The 24,378-nt window shown below is 54.8% G+C and overlaps 2 protein-coding genes across 2 annotated transcripts in view; one reads left to right on the plus strand and one right to left on the minus strand.

Moving 5' to 3' along the window:
- Positions 1-10,627, minus strand: part of ANKRD11 (ankyrin repeat domain containing 11) — a 112,136-nt gene extending 101,509 nt beyond the window's left edge. The window contains exon 1 of the mRNA XM_082770028.1: positions 10,441-10,627. The gene's annotated coding sequence lies outside the window, so the exon portion shown is untranslated. The remainder of the gene's footprint in view (positions 1-10,440) is intronic.
- Positions 10,628-16,104: 5,477 nt separating this feature from the next.
- SPG7 (SPG7 matrix AAA peptidase subunit, paraplegin) overlaps positions 16,105-24,378 on the plus strand; it is a 31,774-nt gene continuing 23,500 nt past the window's right edge. Inside the window, exons 1-4 of the mRNA XM_082770408.1 lie at positions 16,105-16,355; positions 17,531-17,633; positions 19,016-19,105; positions 23,634-23,884. Of these exons, the coding sequence (XP_082626534.1) occupies positions 16,245-16,355; positions 17,531-17,633; positions 19,016-19,105; positions 23,634-23,884 (555 nt within the window). The 5' untranslated portion in view covers positions 16,105-16,244. The remainder of the gene's footprint in view (positions 16,356-17,530; positions 17,634-19,015; positions 19,106-23,633; positions 23,885-24,378) is intronic.

The raw sequence follows: 24,378 nt of genomic DNA on the forward strand, positions 1-24,378 counted from the left end.
TGTTATTATTTCATTGCTCAACTCTCGGGTAAAATAATCGCACGTTACGAAGCATTTGGTGCGGAACAGTCGCTTTTTGAGTAGCTGAAGTTGAACAAAATTGGAGCAGAGTTCACCAAGGAGCCTCCGTGAGATCCCAGGGAACAGCCCTGCTCACAGCCACGTCGCTGCCAGCCCTTCCACTCCACGGGGACTGCCCTTTGACCACGCTCCACTCCTGCCTCCGGCATGCAGCAGGAAGCGCCGGCACGGCACAAGGCAGGGAAGCGAGCGGCGGGGCGGAGGTGAGACGGCCAGCAGAGCCTGCAGGCTGCAGCCAGGGCAGCAGCAGCTCCACCAGCACCACGGGTCCCCCGTCCCCACCTCCAGCTCCCCAAGCAGCCCAGGCCCCTCGGCAGCTCCTTTGGAACTCGCTCGCCCTCCCTGACAGCTGCGAGCCGTGCTGCGAGCTGGCGTGTAGGACTGAGCAAAACAGGGACTGATTCAGCCCTGCCTCCCCTCCTCAGCCCTACCTCCTCCGAAGGCTTTAAATAGGATGTTATCACTACTTGTTTATACGCCATTACAGAAAAATGCTCGGTTTCTTCATACTGCATTACAGAACAAAATGTTACTCAATTCTTTCCGTAAAGCACCAAGAACCGACTGTGAGCCCATATGCATCCGAGCGCATCCACGTGCCGGGATAATCTGCCGTTACGTAAGGGACAATTGGCGCCTGCCCACGAAGGGGAGGAAGGAAAGGGCCAACGTACAAATCTTCCTTAAGACCTAAATCCCAACCGAACATGCATTTGGGGGAATCTGATTCTGGAGGCAAGCGAAATTGATGTTCCCGAGTCACCATTTCGGGGTTCGGCCATGGGAGCGCAGACCAAAGGAACTCCCAGGTGGCTGATCCCCTCTCCTTTAGCTCATCCCAGTGAGCAAAAATGAATCATGAGCAGAACGGCGAGCTCCATTTGAGCCAATCCCAATGCCACCAAGAGGAAAGGCAGAGTCCAGAGGAACAGTAACTGCAGCATGGGACAGACACGAGGAGGCCAAAAGGAGGGGTGCAGAACCCAAACCCCACAACAGCCAAACTAAGTCTGCCCCTGCCCCGCTTATCCACACTTAGCCAAAGCGTGTGTCCCTGCAGGCAGGGCTAAGTGCTCGGGGATAACCCTGCAGGCTGAGCTCCCCGACCTTCCCCATGGGCGTGGGGTGGAGGAACGGGTGCCTGAGGGGCTGCAGCCAGCAGAAGGACACGCGTTGTTACCAGGAGCCCGTCTTTACGCACAGTAAGGCTAACGAACATCTCCTCGCAGCGTTTCAATGCTGAAGGTCTGGAGCTGAACCGGGTGCCACAGAAAGCACATCGCTAACCAGGCTGTGACAGCAAACAAAACGAAAATTGAAAACGAAGCCTAGCTGATGCGAGAGCAGCAAATATCAATTCCAGTCTTCTGAACACCCAGGCGGTCCTCACGACAAAACTTCTGCGGCACAGAGCAGCACCCTGGGTCGCTCCAAATTTGGGGCCGAGGCACCCCAGGCACCTCCCAGCTCACCCAAACCAAGAGCCACCTGCACGTAACCGCGGGTCCTTGGGCGCGATGAGCAGAGGTCCATTATACAGGCACCGCATAACCCAGCTCCTGGCAGTCGGCACTGCCACATCGGCCTGCGTTTCTATAGCAACCGGGGAGGAAAATATAAAGCAAATTACGGTTAAATGAAAATTATTCTCCATGACAATATATGTTAATGCAGGGAGATTTGCAAAGCCATTCTGGATAAGAGTGTTTACATTCACACATGTGTTTACAGAAATAAATAAAGGGGAGATGTAACAGCTAATGGATCTCCCGGAGACGGGGGATCGCAGCCAGCCCTTTTTTTTTCTCAAGTTTTCACGTATTTAGAATAAAATCCTTGCTGCTAACAAAGCGAGCCACCTTAATGCAGGTATGTGTGCACTTGGACACGGTGCAGGTCCTGAGAGCAGCAGTTTTCCAGCAGATAGAACTGCCTCCGAGCGTGGCGATCCTTCCGTTCCCGGGCTGCAAACAAAGGGCGCGTTTGTGCCTCCTCATCCCAGGAGAGGAGGTTTGAAACGAGCGGCTAAGCCCCTCAGAATATTTATAGAGATCTGACTGGGACTGGAATAGTGACTTGTTTTAATCAGCTCTAACTTCCTGACGGAGCGCTGAAGGGGGTTTTATACCCCGGGATTCGCAGCGCTTGCACCCTGCCGCGGTTCAGAGGCAGCCCAGGGCACGGGAGCGCGCTGCCAGCCCTCGGTTTTCAGCATTAAGGCTCAGAAAGGTGACCCCACGCTCCTCCACAGCCTTTCTTGCCGGGGAACCTATCTGAGACTTTGGGCATCTTCTGAAGCATGAGCAAAGTTCACTGGCAGCCGTTTATTTATTTTTTAATTCCCTTGGCTCGTGCCCAAAGAAGAGCCCGAGAAAGGCAACCAGGCTAGGGACTGGCGCACGGTGTCCCCCACGCCACGGGGACAGCTCAGGGCTCTGCACTGGGACAAAGCCCTGGGAGGAAGGCAAACACCAGGTCCTCGGGGACAGGCAGAGGAACACAAGGTGCTGCTTGAACCATGCAGCAAGCTGGGACCATGGCAGGCAGCGTCCCCTGCATGGGCACGTCCAACCTCGCTCCACGCGCGCTGCCTCTGACCTCGCAGCCTGTCTCCTGCCTCCACCTCCAGCACAACGCCTGAATCATGAGGATCATAATTTTTTATGACGGTGGGAAAACTGCAATATTCTCCGCGAGCTCGCTCCACCCTGCGCATAAAACTGCTCAGAGGTTCAGCCATAAAGCAAACTCCCTCCTTTGAAGTCCGGCTCCGGGCCCCGTGCGGATCATGACGCTGATGCAAAGCGAGGCAGCGCGTTAACGTTTCACACAGCCACGCCGGGGGAGCAGCGCGTTCATCGCTCGCTGCCACTGCTGACAGCACTGAGGCAGGTCAGGAAGTAGCCGGGTAAGGAGAATCCTTCCAGGTGAGCTTGGTGACCCACAGACCCCGCACACAGCCAGGTGTATTCCGGTCATGCTCTGCTCTCCCCGAGGACCATTTGGTGCAGAGCCCACAGCAGCGTTACTGCTCTCCTTTCGGCTCATTCAGCCACTGATCCCAGCCCAGCAAGGCACGCAGCTCTCCCCACACACCGCAGAGAACAGCCGCCAGCCTCAGCCCGGAGAAATCTGCAGCTCACAGCACAGCAGCAGTTGCTAGGCTCCTCCGCAAGCCTCCGGTAGCTGCTATCGCTGCGTCCCTACCCAAGCTCCTTCCTGCAGCAGCAGAGGGGCTGAACGTTGCTTTCAAAGTACTTTAAAGCAGGCCACACGTCTGCCCCAGCACGCGGTTGCATTCTGCACCCGTTATGTGCACGAGCAGCGTGCCCACAGGGTGCTGAGCCCCCCAGGCCACCAGCACCATCGGGCCAGGCACCAGAGCCCTGTGCAGAGCTGCCTTTGCCCCTTGCTGTGCACAGCAGCAGCCCCCCCAGCCCCCAGACCCCTCTCCCCTCACCCCCTGGGCTGCCCACCCCATTTTGGAGCCGTTTCCTCCCACCACGCCAAGGCCCAGCCCAGATCTCGACAGGGAGACGGCGACGCACGATGAGCTCAGAGAAGCAGAAAGGCAGGAAGAGGAGCGAGGAGACATCAAAAGGCAGACTGGCTAAAATTAGAGCCGAGGGCTCTGGCTGAGGAGGGCCAGAGGAGGCAGCGCAGCAGCTCTGAGAGGAGATCCCAGGAGAGGGAGAGGCAGAAGGGAGATGGCGAAGGAAGCAGGAGAAGCCAGCAGATGGAACGGGCTGCAGAAGTACATTCAGCATTTTAAGACTCTAACCTAGGGCTTTCGAACCAACCAGCACTGCTCAGCACGCCTGGAAAAAGCCACAGAGCTGCCTTCTTCCCCAACCCCTCCTCCCTTGCACGAGGGAGGGCTGAAAGGCAACTCGGCTCACCACAGAACACGTTTAACACCCCAGCACCAGCGCTAATCACAGGGAAGGCACTTGAATTCAGCTGTGCCCCACAGCAGAGCAGCTCGGGCAGCACAGGGCACCCCAGGCCGGGGCAGAAGAGCAGAGCAGCAGGGGCCAGGAGGTCTCCGTGCAGCCCCCAGCGCACCAGGAGCCTCTGGTGAGGAAGGAAAGCGGAGACACAGCGGCTCTCAGCTGCCCTCCTCCTCCCAGCCTGTTCTCGGATGTCCTTTCCGAGCGGGCAGGACAAGTAGCCGCACGAGCTGGAGTCAAAGGCGAGCCTCCAAGGCGCGCAGGGTTTATGTTTCCAAACCCAGCTCGCGCCTTTGGCTCCGGGCCTGCCGACACACAGCGGGGCAGGACGGGTCCTCACGCACCCAGCACCCACCCCAGGGCACCAAATGGCACGGTGGCATTTCCACAGCTATACGCACCAGCAGGATGTGCTCCCCCAGAGCACCCCGCACACCAGCAGCAGGACTGGGAAGGGGCAGCCCCATCACCGTGTCCCCGAGCCAGCAGCATTCAGTGCTGAGTGATCCCACACACCTGGGATCCATCAGCAGCAGCCACCAGCTCGCAGAGCAGAGGGCAGCCCGAGGGGTTAAAGTCCAGCAGGGAATTCCTGCTCCTCGTAGGACCCCCGTGCCAGCGGGACATCGGGGCCGCAGCCCCCGGGACCCCACCTCGCCGCCTCCCCCCGGCTCCAGCCGGCCTGCAGAAAGGCAGCGAGCGCCGCGGGGCTCCTGGCACAGCTTGTTTACACAGAGCAGGTCACAGGATAGGCTGGAAGGTGCAAGCAGGATATGGTTTTTACGGCTCTGAACTCCTGCCCAGATAAGCTGATAAGGCTGGGTGCACTGCTCACCCGGGGGCAGGGGGCACCTTCGTGTCTGCTCTGCTGAAGGCGAAGATGGACCACGAACTGCAATTAAGGAATTTAGCATTGATAGCAACGTCTCCATTCACCTCGTTTTCCTTCAGAGCCATTCTGTGGTGTGTTTTTTTTTCCTAACAGTGCTCCTGACTGCACTCTCACTTCCCTGGGAGGTGCCCCAAGCAGCACAGCACCGCCAGCACCCAGCCCCTTGCTGCGCAGGGGTGGCAGCTCCCCACCATCCGCTGCCTCCAAATCAGAGCTCTTTTTTTTTTTTTTTTTTGAGGGTAACACCTCCCTACCTTGCCATGCTTGTGCCACAACATGAACAGCTTCACGTTGTTGTTGGGGAGCTGATTTTGGGCCCCCACACAGCTGCTGGTCTCCCCCAGTTCCTCCAGCACCGCTCTCCAGGCAGGGACGCGCACAGAACTTGTCTTGCACAAGGTAAAGCCAACGCAGGAGGAGAGCAGAGGCCTCCTCGCTGCTCACACCTAACAAAAACATCAGCTTCCTCCCAACCTCGTGGAGACAAGGCTGCGTTCACACACGCTGACGAGTGCTCGACCCTTCCCTTTCCATGCTCTTCTCCAGGCTCTGGTCACTGCACAAGGAGCGGGCGCCGTGTCTCACGCAGCACGGCTGACGCCTCAACGCTCCCACAAGGTGTCTGATGCTGTCAGCTCGGGTTTACCAGCACAGACCTGGTGCACAACCCGTAGCTTTGTGAAACTACGAACAGGCTAAGTTTGGTTTTCTTCGAGTCTGCCTGGAGATTTGGGGCAGATAAATAATTCAGCGCAGGAACGCCGGCACCGCACGCGTCCATATGGCCGGGCGACGCAGACGGCACGGCACGCTCCATCACCGCCCCGACAGCGCCTTCAACCCTGACCCAGAAAAACACCACTGGTTTCTGGCTACCCCAGCCAGTTGCTCGTGCTGGGGCAGGGTCTCTCCTCCACAGACCACGGTTTCGGCCTCTGTAGGCAGCAGCAGAACCACAAGGAGCACAAGAGCTCATCCACACGGTGATGGGATCCCACAGCCCCGCTCTGGGGCCACCCCACAGCTCCCTGCACCCGACCACTCAGCTCACGGGGCACCCGGGAACGAGGGGAAGCCCCCAACAGACCCAAACGGGCCCTCGAACAGGCCTGCTTCCTTTGCTGACCCCAATTATTCCCCCAGTTTATTAAAGAACTCACACACGCAGGAACGTTAACACCCCGAAGAGCCATATAAACACAGCGAGTCCGAGGGCAGCGCTATAAACAGAGCTAATGGAACGCGGCGACTGGAAATGGATCCTGAGAGCTGCCAGATCAAAGCGCCATCCTTCTCCTGGAAGGGCTGCGCTGCCCTTGGAGCCACGGCGCTAATGCCGTCTATAAAAATATTTTGCTGAAATAAGGGAAGAAACGGCAGCGTTTCATCTGGCCAAAGGTGCGAGGCTTTTATGGGATTAGCCATTCCACACGCGGCATCAAAATTAGAGCAGATTTTTGAAAGCCCTCAGCCCGGCTGACGGAGGCTACGCAGCGCAGAGCATGCGCCCGCTTCCTCCACACACGCTGCATGCCGAACAGATTTTTCGCTGCTCTTAGCATTTAAGCTCCTTTTTTGCTTTTATTTTTCAGGCACTCGCGAAGGATTACAAATTGGCATCACCTACAACGAGTCACAGACGAAGCCAGCACCGCCGCCCAGACTCCGGCAAATTAAGCTGCTGAAGAAGCCACCCCACAGCACCCGTCCTCACGTGGGAAAGGCAGAAAATCGCAGGTGCAGAGGGGCGCAGAGAGGCAGCCTCCGGCCCACGGGCACCGAACGCTTCCTACCCCGCGTCACAGCGGGGCACCGGGACAGCGCCGAGCTCAAGCGGGCTTTATTGAGGCTGGAGCTGCACAAACCCGCACTGTTCGGGGCGCTGCCGTTGCGGAGAGCTGGCCACAAGGCTCCCCTTTCACGTTCACGCGAGTATTTTCTTCTCACGGCGCATCAGCGGCATACAAATTACATAAGACTTGGCTGGGAAGCGAAGGGCTTCGTGCCCTCGGCGAAGGCAGCTCCTCGCCTCTCATCTCTCTCGCGGGGAAGAGAAAATATTTAAAGGCCGCATACAAATCATTCCTGCCAAGCGTCGTGCAGACTGTTTAAATTAGACGGGGTAAAAATACACGCAAGTTTATCACGAAACACCGAGACCTTCGCCATGGAGACACCGCTTTCTCCCGGCAGCCTTCTCCAACGGAGACACGCGCAGCTCCCGGTCACGGCGGAGGCAGCAGACACAGCGCCCTGCCAGGGCAACACGATGAGAAGAGGCACCAAAAGGCACCGGGGAAACGCTCCCAGGTATCGTTTACCCGGCCCCGCTGCGAAGCGCCGGTACCTGCCCCTACTTGCCGCGGGCCTCCCCGTGTGAAGCCTTCGCGGCAGGGCAGGGTTGCGGTGCGAGCGCAGACTGCCGAGCCGGAAATTCAGGTACTCGAGACGTGGGGCCAGCCTCGCAAGAAAGCTGCCACTCGTTAATTTCATGAAACATAATTAAGCAGCTCTGGTCCCGCCAACCGCCTGCCTCTCCTTGCAGGAGGAGTTGAGCGAGCCACCACGAGGCCGGCCCAGCCGCCACTCACGCCGCCCCCGACGTTTCCCCCAAGGCCGCTGAGGGCAGCAGGCGCCCTTTCGAAATAAATACCGCCATTTCCTCCCGGAGACTCAGTGCTCTTCCTCCTCCTCCTCCTCTTACTCACGGCGAGGATCCGCACCACGAGCCCCCAGGAAGCAGCCGCCCTGCTCACATCCCCTCGCCCCAGCCACCTCCTCATTACAGGGCAGGGCTTTCCCCTAACGTTCCAAAAAAGCAGGAGGGTGAAAACCTGGTAGTGCTTCAAACGTGTGTCCGAAAGCCACAACACCCAGACAAAGAGCGCGGATTAAACGCCGCCAAGATAGACTCGTCAGGAACCTGGCTTTGAAGTATCTGCAGGAAACGCTGTCAGCGCGCAGCCATGTTACAATTACACAGTTAAAATAATCAGCGCCAGTTGTAGGCAGCCCATCTGGTTCACCCGGAGCGCTGCTGGTGCAGTATTGATTAACACGACCGGTCTGCACTGACCCCAGAGAAATACATTTGTCTGCTCTGCTGAGCAGAGAGCGCGCCGCACGGCACCGCGATACGCTCCGCTTTGTTCCACGGCGTTGGGAGCGGGGGGGTTAGTCAATTAAAACAAAAGTAGAAAATGAAATAAGCTTTAACGGGTCGACTGCCACACAGGAAGGAAGAACCGAAGGCCAGCACTTTGATCAAGGGGGTTTTGTTTGGGGGTTTTTTTGGTGATCTTTTTTTTGGCTTGAGTGTTCTTTCCCCCCCCCAGCCCAATCCCCACGTTGGACAGCCCATACGTTTAACCCTGAGAAAACACTAACAACGTCGTAAAACCAAAAAGCAGCACATAAAAAAAAAAAAAAATCAATTCACCCTGAGCCACATTTTCATGAAATGGAGACGGGGACAAGAGTTCACTTCTAAGAGCAGCGCTGGATGGCAGAACCAGTTGGGGAACGCTTCGCTCCACACCTCCAGCTCCCAGCCTGCAGGGCCAGGCCTCCGCGGCCACCACGGAGAGGAGGCACAAGCACGCACACAGCTGGGAACGGAGCGAGTCGGGGGCAGAAACCACAGGGCTCACACACCAGCCACGCTCTAACAGCGCTCGCTGCAGAGGCGACCCAGGCTGCTGCGAGCCGGAGCCTCGCCACGCACCCAGACGGGGCTGGGGGTGATGCAAGCCCCAGCCAGCCCGACGGCACGGGCTCGCAGCAAACTTTGCTGAAACGCAGCAAAGATGCGCCCTGGCAAGTCCCAAAGCTCCTGAGCTCTCCTAGAGGCAAGTCCCAAACCTCCCCGGTTCTCCCAGCACCTGGCAGGGAGGAGGCACGCAGCAGCCATGTGCTGGAAGAGCCGAGCCCCCAGCTTGGGGATGGAGGCACAGAGAGCCCCAAGCATGTGCCCACGTGCAGGGACCACCCCATGGGGCTGGGGGCAGCACCAACGCTCCCCCCCCGGCTCACAGAAGCCCCCGTGGAGCTTGGCCCCAATTCCACACCACGGTTTCCCAGCCCTTGTCCCACCACGGCCTGGAGAAGTGCTCCAGGAGGCACCCTGAACGTGCTGCTGAAGCCGTGCTGCACGAGCGCCAACTTTTCCTTTTTAAGTTAATCAAGGCAAATATTTAGCTCCTGGTGGAGCACGCACAAAAGAGCGCACCGAGGCCGTCCCAAAGCGCGCGGGAGTGAATCGCCCTCCCCCCAGAAAAAAAAAAAAAAAAAAAGGCTGGAATTGTGATTACATAAAGCCCTTCGGTCTTGGGAAGGGACCAGAAGAAGGCCAAAGCCGCACAGCTCCGGGCTCCTTCCATTTGCCCCCAGCTCAGCCCCTCAAGGAGCCGTGCTGGGGGGGTGGGGGGGGGCCTGGAGCTCCCCCAGCCCTGCCTGGAATTCGCTCCCCCGGCGCTGAGAGAGCACTTTGTGCGGGGAGCCGGCCGGGGGGAGGATCCCAGCCCTGCAACCGGAGAGCAAAACACACCCGGGGGCCGCCGGCCCGAGCCAATCCTCGCACATGCGGCCCCCGGAGCCTCCGCGGGGAGGGAGGGGAAGGGAGAACGGGGGGGGGGGGGAGGGCCCGGGCCCGGCCCCACCGCGGGGCAGCTGCTGGGGGCGGCGGCAGCACCGGGAGAGGGGGGGGGGGGGGGGGTGAGGGTTAGGGCCGGGGGGCACAAAGGCTGGATGAAGCTAGTGGGGGGGAGGGGTTTAAATAAATAAGTAAATAAATAGATAAATAATAAAAATAGATAAATAATTAAATAATGCAATAGATAAATAAATAAATGACCGGGCCCGGCCGGCTGGCGGCGGCTCAGCCCGGGCTGCACGCACACGCGCGGGGCTCTGACGCCTCCCCGGGCTGATGAAATGGGAAGCGGAAATTACCGAGAGGGGCGGCCCGGGGCATTGTTTTCCCCCCCCCTTCCCTCCCGTTTCTCCTCCCGGTGCTGCCCCCCCCCCCTCCCCGCAGCACGACGCCCCCCGAGGTAACGGGGGGAAGGGAGGGGGGGGGGGGGGGCAGGGAACGGCCGCGGCTCCCGGCCCCGAGGAGCCCCCGGTGGCGGCCCCCTCCCTGCCCCCCTCCCGGTAACCCCCGGGATCACCGGGGACCCCCCCGGCCTACCGATGAGCCCACCCCCCCCCCCGGTACCGGTAACCCCCGGTATCACCGGGGATCCCCCTCGTGTTACCGGTAACCCCCCCACATTACCGATAACCCCCCCGTATTACCGATAACCGCCCGTTATTACCGATAACCCCCCCCCCGTTACCAATAACCCCCCCGGTATTACCGACACCCCCCCACACCACCGGGGGCACCCCCCGGTATTACCGGAGACCCCCTCAATCACCCCCTCCCCCCTTCCCAACCCCCCCCCTCACCCCTTAACCCCCCCCTTAACCCCAAAACCCCCCCCCCGGTTCCCTTTTTCCCCCCCCCCCGCCCCTTACCGGCTCTCAGCGGCCTGAGGCAGCCCGGCGCGGGGGGGAGCGCGGCCTGGCGGCGGCTCCGCCGGCCCCGCCGCATAGAGGAGAGAGAAAGAGGCGGCTGAAAGGGGCGCAGGGGGGCGGCGGGGGGCTAATGCTGTGGCGGGGGGGGGCAGCAGCGGCCGCACGTCCCGGTGGCGGTGCCGGTGGCGGTGCCGGCCCCGCGCTCCATGGCCCCGCTGCGCTCCGCTCGGCCCGGCCCCGCTCGCAGCGCTGCCGCCCGCTCGAGCCGCTGGCTGAGACGCCGCCGCTCATTGGCCCGCCGCGTCGCCGCCGCCCATTGGCCGAGCCGCGCGCGCCCGACGTCAGCGCGTCGGTGGGGTTTGGGGAGGGGGTGAGGGGGGGGGGGGAAAGGGGAGGGAGGGGCGCAGCGCGGCCGCCATTGGCTGACGTGGCTCGGCGGCGGCGGTGCTCATTGGTGGGGGGCTGTGAGTGACAGGTGGGTGGGAGGGACCGGGGGGCAGCGCCGTGAGGTGGCGGCGCCTCAGGGCCCCCCCCTCTGCGCCCCGTGTAGTGGCGTGAGGGGATTCGCCCTCAGCCCCGTTTATCAGTGCCCAAAAATCACAAAAATCCAAATTTTTCATCCAAAAATAAAGATTTGGGGCTTTTGGGGCTCTCGTTTCCCTTTGTCAGCCTCCCTTTCGCTGGGTTTCTCGTCACGCCTCACCCAAAGCACTGCAAACAACCTCCCTGTGGCCTCCGAGCTCAAAGCTGAGGGGAAATAGGATTCTCGCTTCCCCAATATTGGTGCTGCCTTTGGGCGGCAGCAGCTGGAGCCCTCCCTGCGCCCTCCTGACCTGCAGCACAGGACGGGCCTCTGCAGGGCCCCTTCCTCATGGTTCTGCTCCCTGTGGCTTATTTGTGATATTTAAGAGGGAAATAAAAGCCCGTAGTTAGTTGTGGGGTGCTTTCAGCCTTCACTGGCAGCTCAGAGCCCTCTGTTCCCAACAGCAAAGCGATGCAGCACCTGTATGGCAAGGCAAGGAGCCCGTCCGTGCTACCGTGGGTGCAGCTCTCTGCTGATTCAGCGCCTACCAGGATGGGAAAAGATGGGCATTTATTTTTAATAGGTTATAGAAGTGATTGAGGACTACTACGGTCAAGCATCAGGGTAAATCCTGTGTGAGCAGTCAAGCACCAAGATCAAAGAGGCCAGGAGAAAAAGCTTCGGGAGAATGTTGATTAGAAGAACCCGCACTTTAAGCTTGGCTCGTGTTTTAGTTGATGTCACCTATTAGCACTCGGCAGAGAGATGGGCTTGGCAAACGAGACAGCGTTTAGAGGCGGCCGTTTGGGAGGCCGGCGAGGAGTCCTGCTGCTGCTCCCGGCAGCACAGCTCCGACCTCCCGACCTCCACTCCCCACCCTCAATAAAACGGCCTCGTGCCCGTGTGGCTGGCAAGGGGGAGCGCCAGGCCTCCTGCATCCCCAGCCGAGGAAGATTTCCGAGGGCGGCGGTCCCCTGCTGCTGCATAAATGCCTCATATTGATGGTCTGGGCGTGAACTCGTGCCGCTCTGCTCTAATTGCTGTTTTTATGATTCCTAATGACAGGCTTTAGGCTTCCAGCTTGCCGCTGGATTTGAGCAGCACGGAGTGACGGCTGCTCGCACAGAGCTTCCTGAGCGGTCCGTGGGGCTTGGAGCTGACTTCAGGCACCCCCTGCACACCGATGGATGCCTGGCCTGAGCTCTGCGTGCTTCAGCAGCTCTCCAGGAGCATTCCCGTGGAGCAGTCTGCTCCTTCATGGCCTCCAACAGCTCTGGTTCCTACCGAGCAAGTCCCCTCTTCCTGCTCTGCCCCTGCAAGCTCAGCGAGGTGCCCGTGTCCCTGTCACAGCCTCGGACCTTGCCTGTCCTAGAGCTTCCCAAGCCCCAACGGGCAGCTGTCCTGGTGCTGCTGCCGTACTGCTGATTCCCTCTGATCCCCTGCCTGTAGCCATCTGTCACCTACCTGTCTAAAACTGCCTGCTCCTCAGCAGTGACTCACAGCCACAAGCCTGTGCCCCAGCAGCGTGTCCTGGCCAGGCCTGAAGCCCGTGGCTGCCTGACGGGCTGGGGTGCCTTCCTTGCCCCCAGTGGAATTTCAGGCCCCGTGCTGCTCCACGTGCAACATTTCACTTCTTTTAAAAGTCTGAGTTTCCCCTCTGGTTGCTTCAGCTCTGCATTTAATCCCTTGATTCATTATTGATGTGACGTCTGCGGATGGTGCAGTGGATACCTGACTCCAGGTATCCGTTCACTCTGCTTGCAAAGTGCTGTGAGATGAGTCTGAGCTAAGGGGGGGGGGGCACCCCGCAAGGAGCTCCCCGAGACTCAGGTGGCAAGAAAATCCCACGGGGAGCATGAAAATAGGAGATGTGAGTTCTCAAACAGCAGGGCTGAGGGCTGTGCTGGCTGCAGAACCTGATTCCTCTTTGCCTGAAGAACACCCAGCTGGGGCTGCTAATGCTGCTTCCTGTCCCTAACCTGCTCAGGGGATAAAGCAGGGATTTCAGGCTCCAATCCCGCACCTTCCCCCAGTAGTAAATACACGTAGCATTACCGGGTGATGTCATGGCTGGAGCACGTCCCAGTGAGGCCAAGCCTGGATCAGGTTAGATCTGTCTGCTCAGAGCCTTGGCTCGCTCCCAGCGGAGCATATTGCCAGGCCGGGGCCGGTGACTGAAGCCACCTTCCCCAAGGTCACCTCTCGCACACGCAGGGAGGACAGCGCTCGCCTTCCCCTACGCGGCCCGGCCCAAGCCGCCCACGCAGGACTCGCAGGGCAGCCACCGTGGCTGCTGGCCGCAAAACTCCTCGCCTCTCCCTCCTGGCACTGCTTCGTGTTGGCACGAGCGAGGCACGGACCCCAGCACCCCCTTTCCTGGTGGCTCGTCATCTGCTCGCCTCGGAGGCACAGTGTGAGAGGAGGGATGGGAATTGTGTCACCTGCTGCGACGTGGTGTGTCTGTAAATAACCCATCCCGGCAGATCGGTTGCATCCAGGCCGGCGTCTTCTGGCTCAGAGGGTCCCAGCAAGAGCCCCGCAGCCCTCAAATGCTGTTTGTGGCAGGCAGCGAGCCCACCATGCTCAGCCTGTGCTGGAGCTTGGGTCCATCCAGCTTCCAGCGCCCTGCATCATTCAGTGGGTGCGAGTTTGCTCCCCTGAAGCTGCAGCAGAACCGTAAGGCAGGCAGGGTGAGGCACGTTTGGGTCCCCGTCGGGTCAGCCTGGTAGAAGGCAGTGGAGCCCTATCTAAGCAAACTGCACTGCGTCGCTTCCAGTTGGGCTCCAAGTCTATTTAAGTGATGCAACTCCTTTAAAAATAGAGCGTGCTTAATTAGCAACAGGTCTAATCGCAGAATCGGCGGAGGCAGTGTGACACGCCTTGAGGGAAGCTGAGGTGCGGGAGGTGCAGGGCGCTGCGACCCCAGTGCTGGGGCCCTCGGCCCCTTGGTTCCTGGTGCACTTCGCTGCGGTCGCACTGTGCCCGCACTGGAAATCCCGTGCCTGTTGCCTCCGTAGGCACAGCCTGAGCTAGAGGAAGCCTCCCCCCTCAGTCAGCATTTCCAGAGGAACCATTTCCTCCTCCAAATGTAGCTGGAGTGTAAAATACCTCCCACCACGGGTCCCTCTGCGTGCTGGGTGAGGACGTGACGCTCGTCTCTGCGAGCGAAGGATGGTGCTGGTGAGGGCTGGCGTGGCTTGCACGGGGCCCGTGTTTGTGCTCAGCTCGAGCTATGACCGGCCCGTAGAGATTAATTGCAACCAGTTTAATTTTGTGTCTGTAAATTAAGCTGTTTGACGATTAAGCCAGTGATACAGAGAGACTTCCAGGAGCGAGGAGGACATTAACATGCTAATAGACCTTGCTGGTAGAAGGTTTGCTTAGATACATCCCAGGGGGCAGATGACAATTAACATCCTAAGAGACTCTTCTAGAAAGAGGATGCTAATTCAGACCTGCTGGGAAGGGAGAGATCCTTCTTACAGATAATTATTTATTATTATTTTATGTAGCCCTGCAACCTCCCTTTCAAGAACACCTGAGATACGTTAGGACAGGTGAGCTGGGAGAACCAACCATCGACAGTCACTAAAGTTGTCCCGGAGCCACCAGAGGGGAGGGAGAAACACCTGCAGAAACCATCCTGGTCAGAAAAACAGGAGAAGGAAGAAATGTGACTTGAGTTCTTGAAAGTAAGTAAGAGTAAAATGGCACGTCAAAGGAAGCGGGCAGGAGGCTGGAGATAGACCTGCAGGCCTGGCAAAGGGAACGCACATGGGAGCAGGGTGAGAAGGGTGTAACTGTGGCAGGAGGGAGGGGATGTTTGGGAGGAGACAGTTTACTCCGAACGTTGTCATAACAGAGCAGGAGGGCACCACGGTGCAGTGAGGGCTGTTCAGGGCCAAACTCCTGGCGTGAGCGTAGAACAGGAGGGCCCAGGCAGGGCTTGTGGGGCCAGAAGCAATGGAAAGCTCGCCCTGGCTGGGTCAGGCAGATGGGCATGGTTAGACAGAAGCTGGCAAAGGGCTTGGCAGAGCCTGTCCTCAGGGGGCTGCAGCTCCTGAAGGACTTGTGTTGATTTACGAATTAAACCAGCCATTACCAGAGTGCAACCTGTGAACCTCTGCAGCTCCTGGGCCACCCTTAGTGCAGGCTCCTGGGGAAAGCCATGGATCTGTGTTCACTGGGCAGGTGCAGGGGGAACTCTGCAGGCTGCCATGGGCCCACAGGCCAAAAAATCTGGAGGCTCTGCACCTGAACTTGCTTCCCTGGAAGCTTGAGCAAAAGATTGCCCCTAAGATCTTCCACCTTACCGCTTTTACTGGTGTTCTGGGTGAGCCAGGGGGAAGGCTTCTCACAGTCTTGACTGGCACAGCATTGTGCGCAAAACTTGCATTTTTGACCCTGAATTGGAAGGAAGGCGGAATCATTGGAAACGTGAGGAGACAAATCGTTCAGGCTGTGCTCTGAAATGCCTTCCTGCCCCACAGAAACATTCGCTGGGGGACGTCAGGCCTGCCAGCTCTGCCGGGTACAGCTAGGGCAATATGGAAGAGATTACACAAGATTCGGGATCAGGGACTTAAGATGCGCTGACCGTTTTTATATCTGTACTGGGGGCTGTAACACCGCTCACACTTTGGTTTCGGTGTAAAGCGTGAGGGGGTTTTTGTACCACCACCAGGACCGCCTGCCTGCACTGCCCAGCGGTGCCAGGAGCTGCCACACGCGCCGGGGGGGCTCCTCCTCAGAAAACAGAGCCAACACACCTGCCCGACAACCGGCGTGTGGCTGGAAACACGCTCTGAATATTTAGATTTATTCCATGGCTAAACACGTCCGAGCTCGTCCCACTTCGAGGATCCCTGGCGGTGCCTCAGGCGGTGCCTCAGGCGCGGCCGCCTCCCCCCCGCTCCCCTCAGACCGCACCGTGAGCCCCAGCAGGGCCGTGCAGGGCCGTTCTCCCTCAGCAGCGCCTGCCGAGGCCGGGCACAGCCCGGTTCCCCTCAGCCCCCCTCGGGCCGGGCTCCCGGTGCCCTCCATCCCCGGGCCGGTACCGGCCGCCCCCCCCCTTTCCTCCCGCGCCGCCATGATGTGGGCGGAGCCAAGCTTCGGCCGCCATCTTGCGGCATGGCAGCCCCGCCGCTGCCCGCCCGCCTCCAAGATGGCCGCCCGGCCTTCACCGCCCGCTTCCGGCCCCGCTGAGGCCTCCTCCCGGTAGCCCGGCGCTCCCCTCAGCGGGCCCTCAGCGGCGGAGCGAGGCCGGGCCCGGGGCCGGGCCATGGCGCTGCTGCGGTTGCTGCTGCTCCGGGGGCGCTGCGCCTGGCTGCGGCCCGCCCCGCCGCCAGCCCCGGCTTGGGCACGGCCTCGCCCGCAGCCCCGAGGCCTGCAGGTAACGGGAGGGCGGCGGCGGGGCCGGGGGGGGGGGGGCTAGGTGGGACCCCGGTGCCGTGTGGCGGGTGAAGCGTTAGCAGCGTGCAGGAGGGGCCGGTGCGGCCTGAGGGCGCCGGGGCTGGCCCCGCCGAGGCTCCTTTCCCCCGCCCCGGTCCCGGTACCGGCCCCGGTCCCCCCCCCCTGCGGCTCGGTGCCCTCAATGCGCTCCCACCCTGCTGCTGGGCACCGCGGTGGAATATCCCTGCCTCGCTGTGCTGCTGGTGGTGCAAACAAACGCCCTGAAATCGTGCAGAAAGCAACGATCCTGCTTAAAGCGGGCCTGCGGCGTGATTTAACTCCGTTTTCTGCCTCAGCGCAGCGAACGGGAACGGGCAGACCAAGGAGGTGAAGGAAGAACGGTTCTGAGACCACTCCGTGAAATATGTCAAGGGTTTCTACCACCACAGCTCTGTCATCGCTGTGCTGTTCCAAAAAGTACTGATCCCGGGAGGCTGCCCTCTCAGGCAGACACAACCAGCTGTGCTGCTGACTACCAGAGGGAAAAACAGAGGGATTTTGGCCCGGTCAGCGCTCCTGTCCCACCTCTGCTGCACAGAAATTTGCCTCTGTGCATGAGAGGGACAGCGAGACAGGGAGCCCCATCTGAGAAAGGGGAAGGTGTGTTCAGTGAGGGTATTAGTTCGTGTCAATTCTCAGATGCTAAGAAATTGCCCTTAACGTGGCTATAAGCTGTAGGATTGCTGCTGAATGACCATGGGGAAAACAGCTGTGTTATCCTCACCCCTGTGCAGCAGGGTTACAGAGCAGTAGTTGTTCACATTCCCTGCTGTGGGAGGGTTTGTTTGCATTCTAGGAGTTGATTTCTAGCATATCTTTAGTGAGGAGCAGCAGTACAGTGAGGAAAAAGATTCCAAGCATTTTGAATGTATGTTTCTATTTATACATGCGCTTACTTTAAACTGGGTTATAAACAACATCTTCAGAATCACGTGGCAAGTTCACAGCACAATCAGAAATAATATTTGGGGCTTACACCTGCTGGTCCTGCAACTTCGCCACAATATTTTGATGTTTTGGAATTTCTGTCTCATGGGATACAGAAACGAGAAGCGGTCACAGAACTTTAACAATAGCTGTCTTTTTTTTTTTTTTCTCCTTTATCTCCCTCTTCAGAGCCTTCTGTCACAAACACTTTCCCCCACATCTCAGGGTCTCAGTGGAGTCCTACTGAAACAACAAATAATTCGAGATCCAGTCAGGCTTTGGAATCTCTTAGGTGAGTCCCAAAGAGCAACTCAGACAAGAAAGTCGGAGGGGTAAAAAAGGTCTTACTTAGTAAGAGTGTTGACTTTTGCTTACTTTTAATTCCTGAAACTGAAATAAAGCTGTCCTGTTCTTGGCTTTGGGAGCAGAGTGCCATTTGCAGGGGTTCTATTTTTTTTGGTGGCAGAGATGAGCAATGGCATCTTTCCGCAAGGAGCTCGGTGTGATTAAGTAAGCACTTGAGTCATTAGATCTAAAAGCTAATTTAAAAACAGCAGACTTCAAACTAGAGAGTCTTCCTGTGCCTCATTAGCAAAGCCGAAGAAGAAAATGTCATTCACCTTAGGCAGAAATCAAATCATGGAACCTTGCTAAAAGCCTCGCATTGGAGCAGGTTGGAAGTGTATGTTATGAGCTGTTATCTGAATTCCTAGAGCAAGAGCACAAAGCTGTAAAACAAAGGCAATTATTCTTCTCGCTTTTCTCTTCAAATTGGGAAGGCAGCTTTGCTGATGCTTTTGAAATTTGAACAAAAGTGGGCCCTGCTATTGTGACTGCCGCGGGCCTGGTGAGAGCAAGCTGCTTTACCTTGAAGAGTTTGTGTTTTTTTGGGGGAGGAGGAGGAGGGGATTGTTTGCTTTGTTTTGCCCCCTTTTTAAAAATAAAAATAAAAGAAAAAATACATGCATAATCTTTCAAATGGCTATGAATCCTCTGGTAGAAATAGCAGCTGACAAGCAGTCCAGCTTCTGGGCTTGCTACTTTCCAGAGCCTTCATGAAACGCCATGAGAAACAGAGCTACAGTCCTTAAGTCAGTTGCCTTGCTTCTGAAATGTTTGTATTTTCCTGGCAAAAAAGCCTTCCCGTAATTATTTTGTAGCAGCTACCGTGGGTTTTTCTGTTTGCAGCCATCCTTCCTTGGCTTTTATGAGAGTATCCTAACAGTGTTACTGAGAACCCTGCCTGAACTCCAGCAGATAATTTCCTTTAGCGTGCATTTACAGCTCTAGCGTGAGGCTGTTCTTTGCTGACCCCACCAGTGTTAACTTTGGTTATGCCTTGGGGAATGTGTAAATGTGTCAGTACCGAAGGAATTTCTCCAAATGATTTTTTTGCTCTATTAAAACAATGTCTGAGCAAACTCATATTTTGATTGGATTGTCGAGAAGTATATATTGTATAAGGAAGCTGAAGGAGCCTGTCCCTCCCAGTACTCCCTCTTGTGAGGCTGTTTCATTTCTGTGGCACACAAATGAAGCTGTGCACTTGGGTGGGTGTGGAACCGAGGTTTTTGTGCATTGGGAGCTCACGTGGATCTCTGCCATCCTTGTTCCACCTCTCTTGCTGCTGCCTGAGGTCTTTGGTGGTAACTGCTGCACTCTGCTTGCCTGCAGGTAGCACTTACTATTTCAGTACTTCAAGCTCTCGAGGGAGTAACCATAAGAATGGAGGATTCAAGAAGAAATCTCCAAAGGAGGATGAGGGTACGTATGTGCCAAAAATGTATTTAATGGCATGAATGGTGTGTGTGTGAAGGACACGGGTGGAGAGTGTGGAAGATCAGCCTCAATGCCCATCTCTGGGTACTGCAAGCTTGTTCTTGTAACTTACCAACTGTATGAGCCCATGGCTATGAATGAGTTGGAAGGGGGATTTTGTCTTGGCTGATGGTAGAATAAAGCTTAATCAGGCCATTAAATTGTTTCTCTTTATGTGCTCCTTTGCATCCTGTGCAAAAAATTTCATTGTCTTCTGCTTTAATTTTGCCACTGTACAAAGGGGAATGGTATTTACTGAGTTTTGGTTTGGGGGTTTTGGTATAGAGCACTGACTTCATTAAGAACTAAATGTTAATACGAATTGAAGCTGAAAGCTGTTTATTTCTTATTTCGTTTACCTTCTTGGTGGAAGTGTCTGCTTCTAGTGGTTTACAGAGCTCAAATTTAAAAATAGATTCTTGAAGAGTTCTTAGCTGTGTTAATAAGGGCACTTGCTCAGAAATTTTATTAAGTTGGTCTTCCTAGACACTGGTTTTTGGTGGTTCTTCTTTTTTTTTTTTTTTTTTTTTTTTTTGCATATCTTGCACTGTCTAAACCCCAGGCACCCCAACATACAGAACTTCTTGAATTTTCTCTCTCTACATGTGTTCTGATACCTAGGGAGTTACGTGGCGTGCCAGATGCTGCTGAGAAGTCAGTGGCCACTCCATACCTTAAGCTTGTTGGGGGAAGGGGAAAGAGGAATTCCAGGGTGCTAAAAAGGAGCAGGGACATGAAGGAGAACATCTGCTGTGTACGAGACAAAAACCTTGCGTAACTTCTGACAGGCCAGTGTTTTGATCCTTGTATCTTCTACCAGTAGGTTTTCATCAAAGACTTTTCAAATTTGAGCTGATTTGTGGGTGTCCCTGCAAGTCTTGGTATTGTCAGCAACATTTTGCTATTTGTAGATTGACAACAGCTGCATTCCATTTTAAAAGTGTAATTTGATTCTTCCTTTCCACTTCTGTAAGGAAAATTCTTTGCTCATTTGTGAGTACATTTCTTTCCCTGCAGTCTCCCAAGAACTGAAGTGTGTGCAGCGTTTCTAGGATCTGGGTTAGGCGTGTTTTCAGGCTCTGTGGTGCAGATTTCGAGCTGTGAAATCCCCCAGCTGAGGCCACGTCTTGCATCTACTGGCCTGGGGATTTTTTTTAAGAAAGGAGTCAGAAGTGCTCCGGATGGAAGGCCTCTTTCTTCTGTCTTGTCAGTGATACCAGAAGCATAACAAAGACCTAAATGTTTTATTCATTTTATGGCACTTGTTGATGCTTGCAGGGGCTGGTGATGATTCGAGGGGCTTTACATGGATATCTGCTGCTTTCTGGACTTCTGAGTGAGGGCTGAGCTGGAGGGCTCCAGACCTTTGCAGTTAGCATCACGCTGCTTTTGTAGATTATGTGATAAACTTTTACCTTGGTGCATCTGATCTGGATGCGAGCACAGGTATCGCCGAGTCCTCGCTGAGGAAGCTGGAGCTCAGAGGCTGGGGTGCTTGTGGTCTGCGAGACCACACAGGGTGATTGTGAGCACAGCGCCTTGAGGTATTGTAGCTGTTAAAATTAGTAAACAGTAACATGCTGTGTTCTGCGGCCTCTTTTCTCCGGTGATTAATGGATAGCTTGACTTTGGGAGGTGGAATGCTACCCCATGTCTCCGGGGGAATGCTCATCTCTGCAGTAATTATTAAAAAGAACTCTTCAAACTGTCAGTGCAGCCCTTGCAAGATTTTAATCAGAGAGTTCAGATTTGGGGTTAATGGCAAATCATTGCTTCATGGAGGCTTTTGGAGACTAAAGAGCTGGAAGTATTCCCACAGCTGTTGCTCGCAAGTGTCACATCCAGTTCCTGGTTCTCATTTACTGAATGTTGTGGGGTGGCTTATGGTGCAATATGAATGTTGTACTGTAAAGGCGGTCATATTTTACATAAACTTAGGATTAGATTAATTTTGTCCTTAATTAAATGCAGGGTGGAAGAAAGCCTTGTGTTGTCTTCGAGCTTTCTAGAAATTTCTGAAATTATTCAGCTGTAGGTTAAAGATCTGAGACAAGTCTTGTGTCCCAGACACTGCTTGTCTCGAGCTATCTAATGGCTAGCTTTTACCCTGTGGTGATCTCTCTTTGTGATAACGTCCTCAGTGAATGCGTGCTTTACAACATATTACATGCACGCTGACTTTGTCTGAAATTTAACACAAAGAAGTGCTTTAGCAATAGTTCATTCAGATCTCCAAGCAAGGAACTTGCATAGCAGGAGCTGGACACTTTCTGTAAGTCAGAACTCCTTTTTCTAGTCGTTCCTTTTTCCTATCAACTTATTCAAAACTTGCTCAGTAGTTAAGGATAATGCCCAGGCTAAGGCCTCTACAATGCTACATTTAAATTTTCTTAATAAAACTACTGGATGTTAGCCTGCAGTTTTGTGACGGATTGCTTTGTTCTAATGAGGCTGGATCTAGCAGATAACGCAGGAGTGAGGAGATGGCATCAGAGAACAAAGTGGATGGGCTGGACGCAGCGTCTGAGCTTGTCACCGTGTTTTGAAATTGCGACCTTATCTGAAAAGCTGCATTGTTTCTATTTAGGAACAAGCCTTTCCTGTTAGATGTGGAGCAGAGCGAGGAAACGAGTGAAAAATGACGCTGTGTATCTGAAGGACAGAGTACTTTTTTTAGCATCTGACTGGGTCATATGTTTGTCCCTCGGTTTTGTTGCAGTGTGTATAAGGGTCTAATTGGTGGCTAGTGATAAATGCTGGTGTCAGAACTCTTGTTATGAATTCGCAAATAAATCTAATCTGGGCTGCAGCAGGCAGAGGCACTAGCAGTCCAGTGGTACGGAATTAATTTATTTCTGGGGGTAGAATAGTATTTATGTATGCCATCTTGCTGTTGATGTTAAATTGTATATCAAGAAGGAGCAGTAAATTATATATTGAGAAGTTCCACATAGAACTGGAAAGAGGAAGATATTCGTTGTCAGCTTAACAACTCGACTGCTCGCTGGCGGCTGACATTGAACTGTGCCACCACAGAATTCAGAATTTGCCTATGCAGTACAAAAAATGTTGGGAGCCTGAAAGAAAAGGTTTGGTGGCAAATACTGCAAACCAGCCGTCCCTTTTTCTCGTGTCACCACTTCCTATGTCACTGGTACAGTAAAGGTGGGAAAGCACTTCTAGTATGTAATGCTGATACAGATCCTTGACGTGGACGAGTTACCAAGCCTGTTTAAATATTAAGGTGGTTACATAGCAGGGGAGAAAACGTGCAGCAAACAATGAGATTGCTTTGCAGTATATTTTGATTCAGAGGTAAGCTGCATTCCCCTCTTCCTATGCGGCGTTCGATTTGTTGCAAGCACTGATTCTCTCTTAGGCAGTGGAGCTGTTGTTGGTCTCGTGGTGCAGAGTGCCAGCAGATCAGTTCACCAGGAAGCAATTATCCCTCAGCACCGTGTACATGATTTAACAGTGAAACTAAGACTGGTTTTACTCACTCCTAATATTCTTTTCAGTGGATACGTTAGCAACAGCCCAAGGACTAGGCAGCGTAGAGGCGTGTTAATTAGAACTGGGCTGTAGTCATACTTAAGTGATTTTTTTAGCAGCAAAGGTCTGGTGGCTTTATTATTTTATCCATCCATGTTAGGCCAGGCAAGTGGGCCCTTCATTTTCAAGCAGAATGGTACTTGGGGTCACCGCAATGGGGGCAGTGGGCTACGACCATCTGAAGTCTCCTGGAGCACAGTCGGACTGCCTCAAAACACAGAACGCTGGTCAGAGCTTTTCAAAATGTTAGAGATGGGTGTTGGTCTTCGTGCATGACAAATTCTGGAAGTAGGGGACTTTCTTTGGCTCGCCGATGCTTCAGTTCCTCCTCTTACTGAAGCACCACTTAAAATGAAGAGGCAATCCTCCGTTACCTCTGCAACGTGTGTACGCAGTGCCCCCCCGCGTGGCTTTTGGGGCTTTGGGGAGCAGCTGAATGTAGATGTGGTACAACAGCCTCGATTGGAAAAGCAGCAACGTGATGCAAGCAGATTGCTGGCTATCAGGATGCAAAATGTGTCTCCTTCCAGGCAACCACTAGGCTTACACGTGACTGCTCGTGCTTTCGTAACCAGGCTTTTGCCCTGCTGCTGTTCCGTATGCACAGCTGGGGCCCTGTGGCTTGACAGTCTAGAAGCCAGGAAGGCCTGGAAGTGAAACATAACCCAGAAAACCAACTCCCTTGTGTAACCTTGGGCAAGTCACACAGCCTCCTGTTACCTTTGTGAGCCAAGCTAGGAAATGGCCTGTGCGGAGCGAGTCAGGTCCTGCCTCTGAGTATAGTGCCTCCAGAGAACCATGCAACAGAAGTGTTAAAGGTTCTGTGGTGTTAGGCTTTGTCACTCAGGTGTCCCTTCTTTTGGTCAGAAAGCTGTGCAGTTACATGCTCATGTCTCTTTTCCTGATCTTTTTTCTTTCTTAGAGGAAGAGAAACGGAGGAAAAGGGAGAATCAGATGCACCTCGAACGCTTGCGGGCACTCCTCATCATAACGTTAATAGTGCTGATGTTTCGATTCACCGTCAGCGAGAACAGAGAAGGGACCAACATTTCCTGGAATTATTTCATCAATGAGATGCTGTCAAAGGGGGAGGTCCAGAGAATCGAAGTGGTTCCAGAAAGTGATATTGTAGAAATTTATCTGCACCCTGGAGGAACTCCGCATGGACAAGTCGTGAGTGGCTTTCTCTGGTTGGAGTTGATGATCTTAGATTATACTGTTGGAAAGAATTGAATTGATGAATTATATGTTCAGTAAAACTCTAGCTGGTAAATTTGCTTTTCATTAATTTTTGCTTCCTGTTGTTTGTACTTCAGGGGGCTTTTATTACTTGTACCAACCTGGACACTGGGATTTTTATTTTAAACTGTAAGAATAATTAATAGTGACATGGAAGGAAACATTACGAATGTTTAAAAAGCTGGGGAAATTCAATAGTTCGTTTTTCCCAGCTCAGACTAAAATGTCAGAAGGTATCTAGATGATGACTGTAAATTCTTAATTCTAGATCCAGTTTTAAAAATTATCTCCTGTTTTGGATTTTAGCTTCAATTGCTCTGTCAAGTTCCATTAGACTTCCTTCTTAAATCTTCCAAAATGGGGAAAAAAAGCAAAGTTTGATCACATGCTTGCTTTATTTCCAAGAGTTGCCACCAAGAATCATTACC

Source organism: Aythya marila (assembly GCF_965140915.1).
Source record: "Aythya marila genome assembly, chromosome: 12".
NCBI classification, from domain to species: domain Eukaryota; kingdom Metazoa; phylum Chordata; class Aves; order Anseriformes; family Anatidae; genus Aythya; species Aythya marila.